Here is a 12,500-nt window from a genome sequence, read left to right as displayed (position 1 = left end):
AAACAGGCTGTTTGGAGATTTTCCCTTCATGACATCACAAAGGGCAGTAGCCCCTCCCCCAGGTGGGTGACACTCCCACAGCTAGGTGTTTGTTCTGCCCTCTGAGTCTGCCTTCTCACCGTAAACAATAGGACATGGAGCGAGAAAGACCAAGTACACCCAAGCCCTTCCAGAGAGGGGGCGTGGTCAGACACAGCTCATTTACATATTTAAAGGTACAGACACAGAAACAGCCTGTTCTGAGCAGGGCTGAAATAGAGGGGTTTATAGACATGATCAAATACAGGATCAGAGTGGATTCAGAACAAGAAACTTCACACACATGTTTTGAGGAGCTCTGAGACTTATTTAAACTGAAGAGGAGGAGGAGGATATGTGACCTTTAAGAGAAACAGTAACAACAGGTCATTGCAATAATTCATTTCTTCGACTGTTCACCTACCGAGTGTTTTACAGTATATAGTAGCAGATAGCACAGACGATGCTAACACATCTTGTAAAATGTTTTTATTGTTTGCACAGATGGTTTCCTTCACTGTCACTGACGTTTGATGAAAAACAAAGAACTCACACACGTGCGTCTTGATGTTGAGCTTGACCATTTCATTATTGCTACAAAACAAAAAAAATCTGTTCTCCGCGAAGCAACTCCATGTAATTCACTCACGCAAGCGTTTGTATGATAATGTACACATGACTCTGTAACTAATGATGAAGAAGAAGAGGAAGTCCACATGTAAGGGTGAGAGAGGAGGGAACGTATTCTGGACTCAACAAATTGCCTCGATGCTAATAAAGCTGTGTTTGAACCTCGTACATGTCTGTTCATTTCTGCAGGTTAAAGGCCGGAGGTTCACGTGGGGGTTCAGTTCTCAGCAGCACAATAAGTGATGGCACTCGATTTAAACGACTTGAAAGTCTTGATATGGATGTTTTCGTCCTCACAGGAGGAAGAAGAGGAGAAACCTTCAGTGTGTGATGAAGTTTAGCTCTTACAGCGTCAGCTCCGTCTCGTCTCCTCGACCTGCAGGGAGGGAATGAAAGGTGATGAGTGTCGGGAGAGAAAGAAGCAGGAGGAGAAAAGAATAAAAGATGCAGGAAGAGGAGTAAAGATTCACATACTGTATCATACTGCACACATGGTGCTCGTTAACGTTAACTCTGAAGTTTTAATTCTGTCTTCCTTTAAAGATTTTTATTGATGATGTTACATCTCTCTGGAAGGATGAGTTAGTTTAAAGGCTTTATATGTGATTTTTTGATCCAGCAGATGTCGCCCTTGAGCACCAGCATGAAACCAAAACAACTGGCGCTGCATTGTTGTGTTAGCATGCTAATGCTAGTGATCTTTATTCTGCTGGTATCTTCACACTGCATGTAAATTTACCTGAAATGAGCGTGATCTAGAAACACAGTTAAGCAGTGAGTACAGTATGTTATTCTTCTTTTCTCTAGTCCCTCAATTAAACAACTTTTATACACGAGGGGAGGAGTCAGCCGGCCGTCCTGGCGATGTAAACAAAGTGAAGATAGGACTCTGAAAACTCTGAAAACATCACAGACAGTGGGACTCGGGTGTTACAGCCATTGTAGACAGTCATGACTCACAGAGTTATTTTCAGAGGAGATACTTGATTTATATTATATTGAAGTGTGAATAATCACAGAGCTTTGAGGACTGTAGCCTCTCAATTAAAAAACTTTGAATAAATTTAGAATAAGACGCGGTAATGTTTGAACACATGGGCGTGTAGTGACCTTGTGTCTCTCCACCAATCAGTGAGCTGCTGTCTCCTCATGTCAGTTTACATCTCCTGAATCACGTCCCCGTTACTTTTAGCCTCAACATTACCGTCTCATTTACTGACGTCAGGAGTGTATGTAATGGTCATGTTAAGCTGAGAGCGCCCTCTGCTGGATCAAACAACAAAGTACTTCAGACCTTGGCGGGTGTTCATTTCAGACCTGCCTATAGGTCATTAAAAACCTTGAGATTCACCTTTCACTCGACTTGAGTTTGGTGAGATTTTCAGAACAACAGGAAGTTGATATTGTCAGTATAAACTCGTCTCACCCTGCAGGTTAGCTCCTCCTTTATCTCCCTGATCGACTGTTTCATCCATTTGACCTACAAACCTCCAGGTATCCATCACTGACTTTATGATGTTGGTACATTTAGAAACATCTTTTTTTTAGAGCCCTCATTCAGCGTCCTAAGCAGCTCTAAATCTGCTACCTCATGCCTCTAACCTTACATCACCCCCCCCCCCCCCCCCCGATTATCTGCTGAGAACAGCCAGGCTCAGTCAGTCTGTAAGCCTGTCAGCGCTCTGCTGCTCTATAAGCTGACTTTCTAACTCATCCTGGATTTTACTCTGAAACCATCGACCTCAGCCGGAGCTGCAGGGACAGGGGTCTTTTATGATTCCATATTCTTCACATCTGAGCGCTGCGGAGAATTTACTGCAGCAGGCGTCGTCCTCTGATGTCGTTCAGGGAGAAATCCTTTAAACCCGTCACCTACATGCCCCCCCCATCCCCTCGCTGTGCCCTCGTTTTCCCCTCGCTGTCCCCCTTCTGTCCCCCCCAGAAAATCACAACAGGGACAGGGGGGGACAGGGGGGGACAGCGAGGGGACAGGAGGGGGACAGCCCCCCCATCCCCTACGCTGTTCCCTCGTTGTCCCATCCTGTCCCCCCCAGGGACAGGGGGGGACAGAAGGGGGACAGCGAGGGGACAGGGGGGGGACAGCGAGGGGAAAATGAGGGCACAGCGAGGGGATGGGGGGGCATGTAGGTGACGGGTTTAAAGGATTTGTCCCTGAACGACATCAGAGGACGACGCCTGCTGCAGTAACTTCTCCGCAGCGCTCAGATGTGAAGAATATGGAATCATAAAAGTGTCATAACAAAGAATCAATCTGTAAAGTAAGCATCAGTATTCACTCATCCAGAAACACAAAGGAGCTACTAGTGGTGAAGTGTCTTTCCCAAGGACACATCGAAAACTGGAGATCGAACCACCGACCTTCCAGTTCAGAGACGACCTACCACTGAGCCACAGCCGCTCTGTATTTATATCATATTACTGAGCTACAAAGACAAGTTTTAGGATAAATGAAATGTGATAAGAACTTTTATTTCCATGTAATTTGCTGTTTGATTAAACATCATGATGATGTCACGCCTATGACTCTGTAGAAACCGCCAGAGAGACGCCCCCTCATGTTCCCACACACCCCCATCTCTGCTCACATTTCCCATGCTCCATCCTGATTTCTATCGCTATGGCAACACCTACATCAGAGGGCAGAATCCCATGTGCATATCTCTTTTATTTAATCTGAGAGATTGTGGGATTAACGCAGCCAGAGGTCCTTAAAGCTCGCTGCTGGCCTGCAGGGCGGCTCGACAGTAAAAAGCATTTTTCAAACATTCTGTCCTGGTGAGTTTGGGGTCAGCTTGATCGGGGGGGGGGGGGGGTTAAAGCAGAACCTGTAAAAGCAATAAAATGTTGTACCTGCCGACCTTGACTCGGTCACCAGGAAACAGACGACTGCAGCGGAGTCGAGAGGTGGCCGTCTCTCGGAGGAGTTCAATATTTCCTGTAATGTGACATGATGAGGAGAGACATGGGGGGGGGGGTCCTCGAGGTGAGGAAGAGGGAGGGAGAACAGTCCTGCTGATGCTTCCTCAGCACAGCCCTCCTGTGCTGCAATGTCAGCGTTGCACGTGTCCAGCTGGAGGCTTCACTTCCACGCTTTGTGTAGAAAAGATCCAGAGGACACTTTGCTCTTATTCTCCCCTCACAGACTTCTCTCTCTCTAAGTGCAGTTGTCATGGAGTTGTGCTTCCTGGTAAACAATGACTCTTTTCATTCCTGCAACGCTTTCAGATAGCTGGAGCAGAGGGCAAAAGAGAGAGAGAGAGGGCGAGAGAGAGGGAGAGAGAGTGAGAGAGAGAGAGAGAAAGAGAGTGAGAGAGAGAGAGAGAGAGGGCAAAAGAGAGAGAGAGAGGGTGAGAGAGAGAGAGAGAGAGTGTGAGAGAGAGAGAGAGAGAGAGAGAGAGAGAGAGGGCAAAAGAGAGGGAGAGAGAGTGAGAGAGAGAGAGAGAGAGAGAGAGGGCAAAAGAGGAGAGGAGAGAGAGAGAAAGAGAGTGAGAGAAAGAGAGAGAAAGAGAGTGAGAGAGAGAGAGAAAGAGTGTGAGAGAGAGAGAGAGAGAGAGAGAGAGAGGGCAAAAGAGAGAGAGAGAGGGCGAGAGAGAGGGAAGAGAGAGGGAGAGAGAGTGAGAGAGAGAGAGTGAGAGAGAGAGAGGGCAAAAGAGAGAGAGAGGGAGAGAGAGAGAGAGGGAGAGAGAGAGAGAGAGAGAGAGAGAGAGAGAGAGAGAGAGAGAGGATTGTGTTGCTCTCTCTCTCTTCTGTTTGTTTCCTCAGTTTTGATTTCTGTCTTTAGGTTCTCGTCTCGTTTCATCCGTGATAGAAAATGTTTTGGTTTGCTCTGATTGGACGTTTAGTAAAAGAGAATTATGGGAAAAAAAACACTTATGGGGAAAACGGGAGTAAAGCTATTGGCTGATGAGCGCCACAGTGACGGGCGAGCACATGAACAGAAGTCCCGACAGGAAGTCAGGTTTTATTTGTCGTCCAGGCTGGCTTTGAGCTGAGCCTCCAGAGCCATTTTATCAAAAGTACGCATGTTCGTCTCCTCCCGCACTTTGTCTCGTACGTGAAACGACGCCCGGGGCCACGGAGCGAGCGCTCTCCAGCACCGCCCTCTTCTCCTTGAAGATCTGCTCGCTCTTCTCCAGCTTCCTCGTCGATGGACTGCAGCAGCTCCAGGCGCCTCTGCTTCTCCTCCTCTCACGCGCTCCTGTCACCCTCGGTCTCTGCGACGCTCCTTCGCCGGCTCCTGCCCAGCCTCCGACCAGCCCGCTGCGCCTTCTCTTCCGCCCTCCATCCGCCGCCACCAGGGTCGTCCTTGCTGCCACGTTTCTCGCCTCCTTCGCCCGCGCCTCCAGAGCCTCGATCTGCTGCTCCTCGCCTTGCCTTCTCCTCGCGCCTAGGCCGCTCTCACGTCTGGCTCCTTCTCCGCCTCAGAGACGATGCTGCTTCGTCCTTCTCCAGCTCCTGGCTCTTCTCCTCTCTCCAGCCTCCTCGCTCGTAGCTTCTCCTCGTCGCGCGGCGATCTCTCTGCTGAGGTCGCCGGCTCGGCCTCGTCTCCTCCTCCTCGGCTCTCGTCGGCGATCTCCTGATGGGCGGCGTGGCGTCTCTTCTCGCCTTGTTCAGGCCCCGGCGTCCTCCTGCCCCTGGTGCTCCTTCTCTGCCTCTTCAGCTCGGCCATGGTGAGCTTCTCCTTCAGCAGCAGGCGCTCCTGTTCCAACATGGCCGCCCGCTCCTCCTCCAGCGCCTTCAGGTTCTGCTCCTGCAGCGCCTTCTTGTGCTTCTCCTCGCGCGCCGCCTGCTGCAGCCTCTGCAGGCGGCCTCGCTCCTGCTGCTCCGAGAGCTCCCTCCAGCGCTCCTCGCTCTCCTCCGCCTGCCTCATCTTCGCCGCCGCCGGACTGGCGCTCCTGCTGCTGAGTCTCCGTTGGCGCGTGGTCACCTGCGTCTGCCACACCCGCTGACACTCCAGCACCGCCCTCTGCTTCTCCCGGTCCTCCTGCTCGCGCCTCAGCTCGTCCATCCGGCGCTCGCTGTCCCACTGCAGGTGAGCCACGTAGCGGGTCTGACTCATGATGTCTTCCTCCTGGTACCCTCGCCAGCATCAGGGCGGCGATCTTCCTGTCCGCGCTCCGACACCGCCTTCAGGCCGCGGCGCTTCACCTCCCTCACGATGCGCTCCACCTTCTGGGTGGTCTGCAGGGAGTGGCTGAGGTCGCCCAGGCTGAGGCTGCGGCCCATCAGGGAGTTGAACGTGGCCATGGTGCGAGCGCGGGGACTGGAGAACTTGGCCCAGTGATCCCGGGCGCCATCCCAGCTGTAGGAGGAGGAGTTACCCGACTCGGAGGAGGTGCACGTGGTGGTGGTGATGGTGGAGGTGGAGGAGCAGACCGGGTCGACCCTCCGCTGGCAGGGACTCCAACGAGTGGCTTTTCCCACGCCCCTTAGCGTGTAATGCAAGATGGCCGTTGTGCTGGGAGGCCGGTCCCCCCGTCAGGCCGTTCAGAGGCCTGCTGGGGCCCTGAGCCGCAGGTTTGGACACAGAGGACGTTAACGTGGAGTTAGCTCGGGGGAAGGCGGGAAGTTTGGGCGTCGATCTGGGGAACGTGTTCGAGGTTTTACCGCCTGAGGACTTCCTGACGACAGGCGGCGGGCCAGACGAGAGAGGGCGAGCATTCTTAACCTGTTCAGACGATGACAAACCGCCTCGATACGACGGCAGCTTGGAGGTCGTTGAACCCGTTTTTGAGGACGGAGTCGATCCTGAATTGGCAAATTTTGACGAGGTACTGAAACCGGAGGAGGACGCTTTAGGTAAAAGAGCCGTGGTCGTTTTGGAGGTTTGACCCGATGAGGTCGATCTAGAGGACGCTCCAGACTCCGGCGCCGAGCTGGAGGTCACCGGTCCAGATTTTGGGGACAGCGTGGATCCTGAGGCGGCTTTGTGCTGCGGCTCCACAGAGGACGATGACGCGGCGCCGTTGTTGTTCACCGCTGCCTGCAGGATCCGGCGTTTCTCTCCCTGATGATCCTCTCTCTCTCCTCCCTGCACTGCCTCAGCTTGGCGTGCCGGTCCCTCTCGTAGACCTCGAACAGACCGGTCGCCACGCGCATGGAGCGCCCGGTGCGCCTCACGGGCGAAGTCGGCGAGCGGGCGGGACAGCAGCTCCACGGGTTTGACCCCCGCAGCGAGCGCACGCCTCCAGAGAGCGGGGGCTCGTCAGCACGTAGCGGCTCCCCTCGGCGGCCGGCGAGTCGAAGTTGTACAGGTCCAGGTGTAACTTTGGGGGCGGGGTCTTTGTCCGTCTGAGTCTGTGGTTGCTGAGGCGGAGCCCCCCGATGAGCGGCGGGGTCCGGTCCCGGCGGAGAAAGCGGCGGTGTGTGCAGGGGCTCGGCTCAGAACTGCCGGTGGGAGGAGTCTCAAAACCGGCGTCCCCATCCCTCCTCTGTCGTCGTGCCGTCCGCCTGATCCGGCAGCCGGGGGTCTTCAGAGACCACGGTGGGGGGGGGGCGAGGCTGCGGGCCTTTACACTTAGTCTGCTCATCGGCCTCCGAGGGGTCAACCATAGTTGGCGAATACTGAAAGTAGAGGGGGGGGATCAATGGGGGGGGGTCAATGGAGGGGGGGGGTGGTCAATGGAGGGGGGGGGGATCAATGGAGGGGGGGGGGGTCAATGGAGGGGGGGGGGGGGGATCAATGGAGGGGGGGGTCAATGGAGGGGGGGTTATGATACATGAGGGGATGAAACAGAGGAAGAGTTTTGAATTAGAGGATTACAAGCGTTCAGTGAAGAGCTTAGAGAGAGATGCGGTCTGTCGGTCTGTGTGTGTGTGTGTGTGTGTGTGTGTGTGTGTGTGTGTGTGTGTGTGTGTGTGTGTGGGGGGGATATTCATGCACAGATTGTGACTACAGATGAGACATCCTCCCTTCAGGGGAAGTGACATAACACATGAAGAAGCACCAAGTCCTCTAATAGAGGATCTATTTTTGGCAGAGTTACTGGGCTGAGAGAATCTGATTACTTCACTCTACATCACTCTGCATCCTAATCCAGAGCAGACCCTTCCTCATCTTTTATTAACTGCTTTATAGTAAAGGCTTGAAATGAAACACTTGAATGATAAACAAGCCTCTCTGCCCACCATCATGGACTCACAGCTCCCTAACAGGAGAGGCCTGCTCTGATCCGGATCAGCACAGAGTCCTGATCGATGTGAAACACAGATGTGTCCTCTGTTTCTTCTATTACTAAACATATAACATAATAAACATGTTGTGCACATTTATGTAGATGTGGATTTGTTTGTATTTCATCCACTAACCTGCCAGTTTGTAAAAGCTTTTCTAAAGCGTCGCTTTGTTCCCCTGTAATCCGTGCAGCGCCCCTTGCTCCCCGCATAATATCAGGTTTCAGGGGAAAAGCCTTTTCGATGGAGCATCACATCGTCGTAACCTGCAGCGACAGACAGACAGACAGACAGACAGGCAGGCAGATGGATCGTTCCTCAGCCGGTCGGTGTTACAGCAGCAGCAGAGCAGCTCGGGTCTGTGCACAGAAAGAGAAATGTTTAATCTTCACGACGGAAAAGAAAAATCTGCTCTCGAGCTTCCTGTGAGCCTCCCTCTGCAAAGTGTATCCCGTAAACATCCGCGGTCTCCACCTGCTTTCTCCTCAGCAGCATCCCTCCATCCCCGCCTCCTTAGCTCCGCCCGCCTCGGCAAATATGCAAAACAAAACTGGCTGCATGGTGCAATTAACCAAGCGCCTGCACAGACCACGAAACAAGATTTAAGGTGGAACAAAACGGAAACCTGAAGAGAGTTAACCTTCAGAATGAAGCCTGATCCAACACACACACACACACACACACACACACACACACACACACACACACACACACACACACACACACACGTAAATAACTATAGAGGAGGAATGTCTTCAAGGAAACATTAAATATTTATTGATTTTAAAACAAACTAAATTAAACATATTAAAACATGAAGTATCTCGTGAGGATGAGAGGTGATCCTTCACATTAAAGATGATTTAATCTGTGACCAATCAGGAGGCAGATCACCGCATGAAACTGCTGCCACCCCCCACCGTGAAATGAAACAAACTGTACGTGCTCAGAGTGGCCACTAGAGGGCGCTGTGATACTACAGATTCTGTAGTCTGAGGGGCGTGGGCAGCCAATCAGCTGCTGAGGAGAAGACTTGAACTTCAGTTTCTTACCTCGACATGAAGAAATAAAAAACTTTCAAACAGGAGTTTCTTTCTTTCTTTAACTTCTCATCATTCCTTCAGAGAAATGAAACTCAGGAACATTTCTCAGTTTGTTCTTGAGTTTCAGATTTGAATGAAGCGATGAAGTCGTGTGAACGTCTCCGTCACGAGCTGCTGCTGGAGGCTGTGAGGTCATAACGCCTTATAGGGACAGGCGTCAACACGAGGCGGGCTTTTAATTCTTTTCAAACAAACTCGTCACAAAGACAGAAAGACGAGGAAACTGTGACCTCACACTCTGAAAGAATATCTGAGTACAAAATCAGGAAATCAATCAATTAAATAAATGCAATATAACTTAGCAAAGCGGCGTGCTAACGTGCTAACCTGCTACACGTTCAGAGGCGAGCTTTACTGTGTCATCGTTGGTCAGAGGTTGTCGTCCATTTTGTAGTTTTTGTGTCGTTCTGCTTTTTCTCTTATTAGACGCCAAACTATTTAAACACTACTCGCCTCCTCTGATTGACACCGGAGTTTATTTGTCTAAATGTTCGTTGCTTAATTGAATAATTATTTGAAATTTTACAGAAAGTGGGGATGAGCCGTTAATCGCTATGTTATCGTTATGGCGATACGACCCTTCACAATAAACACAACACTAAAGTCGACCTTCATCGAAGTCGAGCCGTCTTCCTCGCACTGCATGTGAACTTTGCTCCCATTGGATGGAGGGCCGTTTAGACGCAGTCAGACGAAGCTAACGCTAGCTAATGCTACCTTTTGATGTTTTTAGTGCCCGAGAAGTCGAAGAAAATAAAAAGTGTTTTATTTTGGATTCAGGAAGTGACATGTTGCAAACACATGGAGTTATATTAAACATGAAGAACAGCAGAGAGCCAAAGAGACTCAGGTAGAGATTTAGGAACTCTTTATTTTTGTTTATTTATGGCTACTTTTATCGTTATTGTAATATTTAGCAACAGCTCTATACTCTTTATGCAGCGCAGCAGTTTCATGCTTTGTATTGAAATTATGTTAAATTGCATTGTCCCTATTAAATAAATATTTTAAATTCATATTGAAAAATGTTATCGCACATCACATATGTTTCTCAGATCTTTCCATCCTAATGGAGAGGATGTCATCTTTATGTCTCCCCCCCCCCCCCCCCCCCATTCCCCCGCTGACCTGCACTCACACTGCTCCAGGACTGGACCGGGCCTCAGCACGGTGACCTCTTAGACATGATGTCAGAATAAAACACATGCACGACTTTATGTGAACCTGAAGCGTGCTCAGTTTACACGACTGACGGACTCGAGAGAAGAAAATAAAAAACATTAGAAGAACGCGTCGAGTCGACGTCCACACATCAGAGATCATGACGGCTACTTTACTGACTTTGTGTCTTAATGTGAGTCGTGTTAGTCAGATACAGAACACTCTGGGAAAACTTCAAAATAGAGACACTTTCTTCTACTGGTCGGATTCAGAGACTTTTGAAGACGGTCTGTGTGGTTTCAGAGAGACTTCCTGAAGTTGGACTGGTCTAGTTTTTGAAAGAGGGACTGGTCTGGTTGGGTCCAGTTCTGGTAGTTGGATCAGGATTAGATAACTCTCTCATGGTGACGATGACCCACTAAACTCCTGACCCGGTGTGGGGAACAGTGCGAGTTTAATTGGCCCCGCCCGTCAGCCGTATCAGGAGGACAGTGTGTAACAAGTGACAACAGGGAACGTGCTGGCTGGCTTGTTAACCGGGGGCATGGGGGTCTGAGGGGTGGGGGGTGGGGGGGCACGGCGTGGTGGCTGCACAGTTCACTGGTGCAGGGGTATGTTGGGCAGAATTTCTATGTTTTTGTTTTTGGTACTCCGGGGCATGCTCCCCACCACCGAAGCTGGACCGGGGGGTTCATCGAGAGGTGAGCGGCTCTGTGCAGTCATGGAGACCACTGCTGAACCTGGCGGCTGCTGAGGGGTCTGGAACAATCCCTATGATACTGGTTTATACTGGGAACCAGTCTAAACTTTACAAAAATATGATTCCCAGTGAACAGGAACAAAACCTGGTTAACTTTAATGTTTCATACGTTTACAGGAAAACTTTCTGTGGACCTCAAGACAAACCTGCACAATTCAAAACTTACACCCTTAGAAAAGAACATTTTGAAATCTATACTAAACTATAAAATCACATTTAAAATAGAATATGGAAAACTGAAAATGTTTCCTGTATTAAAGAAACTAAACCATGTTTTTGGCTCCTTTGTTGATATTTGACCAGTGAGCTGTGTAGAGAGTGAGATGATAAAGGTATCTTACTCTCTGATCATTAAGGAAACATGCTATGTTGAAGTGCTGGCTTCTCTGACAACAATGCAGCAGCCAGTATGTCCTCCTTCTAACTTTAGATTCTGCTCCTGAATGCTCTGGATTTGTTTGGACCAGAGAAGGTAGGCGCTTTTAAGACACCCCCCCACACGGCCGTTTTGGACGCCCCTCGGTTTGTCAGATATGAGAGCAGTTATCAGGTCAACAGGTGTTGCAGCGATGGAAGCGGTCAAGAGAAGTGGTTCAGATAGAAGTGATTGTACCCGACCTAAAAAGCCTCTGCATGTTTCTAATAAGCTCCACGAGCAGAAACGTGCTTCAAACTAGGATCAATATTGGAGATGCTTTGAAAAATGGAGAGAGGTTAGAACACAGAAAGGTTTACAGACCCATGCAGAGCTGGATAAACACTGAAGCTTCAGAGTCCACCACATGGTGACCTGAGTGAGCATCGAGTCTAGAGAGGAGGAGGGGGGAGACAGCTCTCTATGATGTTTAGAATTTAGACTGCAGTACCCATTTTAGCACTTCTGGCTGCATGACTCAGCAGCATGTAAATATTCAATCCTCTTATTGTATCTCCCTGAGATAAAAAACATAATTTATTTTATTCAGTTTCATATTTTGTGAAAACCGTTATTTTAACAGTAAGAAAGGCATTGATTTTTTATTTCCTCTTCATGAGACTTTAAACTCTTAAGTTATTTCAGTCTTCAACATGTTGGACTGTGCACCTGCATAAAGACAAACACAGTTGGGGGGTAACGAGTAATGAACGGATATTTATAGAGAGAAGTTCACTTCTGTTCAGGAAACTTCCTTGAGAACGATCGACCCTTCATAAAGAGACGCATCTTTCCCTCATCATTACTATGTGGGCTGAGAACCAAAACAAGCAGAAAACAAAGGGTGACATAAAAGCAGAGCGTCAGATTGTGAGAAAGTTGCTGCAGGACTGGACGGCCGGCGTTCCCTCTCTCTCTGCGCTGCCCTGCTGGAGCTCGCCGGTCCTGTGAAGACTGAGACCTCTGGTTGCCCCCCAGTTCACATTTCCAGGCTCGCTTTGCCAACAGAAAGGGACACGTTTTCTGGACAGTTTCAACAACTCCCCCCTCCTGACCCTTTGCTTTCTCCAGCCCCCCGTCCCCCCGTCCCATCCCGTCCCCCTCCCGCTCCCGCTCTGTCTTCTGTGGGACCTACAGGGGTCCCATGCGGGTGAGGAACGGTCCCCCCTCCTCGCTGGAAGGGGAAAAGGTCCCAGAGACGGAGCTGTTAATTCAATCA

At 50.1% G+C, this 12,500-nt stretch overlaps 2 protein-coding genes across 2 annotated transcripts in view; one reads left to right on the top strand and one right to left on the bottom strand.

Annotated features, from left to right (window-relative positions):
• Positions 1-814, top strand: part of plekhd1 (pleckstrin homology domain containing, family D (with coiled-coil domains) member 1) — a 13,195-nt gene extending 12,381 nt beyond the window's left edge. Inside the window, exon 13 of the mRNA XM_020660578.3 lies at positions 1-814. This exon is cut by the window's left edge and continues 617 nt beyond it. The gene's annotated coding sequence lies outside the window, so the exon portion shown is untranslated.
• Positions 493-8,651, bottom strand: ccdc177 (coiled-coil domain containing 177). The gene is given in 16 exon segments (XM_065947665.1): positions 493-1,024; positions 3,520-3,898; positions 4,598-4,738; positions 4,740-4,811; positions 4,813-4,950; positions 4,953-5,038; positions 5,099-5,239; positions 5,242-5,746; positions 5,748-5,780; positions 5,782-6,063; positions 6,065-6,675; positions 6,678-6,780; positions 6,782-6,838; positions 6,840-7,094; positions 7,096-7,233; positions 7,978-8,651. Coding segments are annotated over 14 exon segments (2,625 nt in total). The 5' UTR covers positions 7,222-7,233; positions 7,978-8,651; the 3' UTR covers positions 493-1,024; positions 3,520-3,823.
• Positions 8,652-12,500: the final 3,849 nt, after the last annotated feature.

The sequence above is a fragment of the Labrus bergylta genome, chromosome 18 (assembly GCF_963930695.1).
Source record: "Labrus bergylta chromosome 18, fLabBer1.1, whole genome shotgun sequence".
NCBI lineage: Eukaryota > Metazoa > Chordata > Actinopteri > Labriformes > Labridae > Labrus > Labrus bergylta.
The sequence above is the reverse complement of the archived record's forward strand: the minus strand, read 5'-3'. Positions and strand labels throughout refer to the sequence as shown.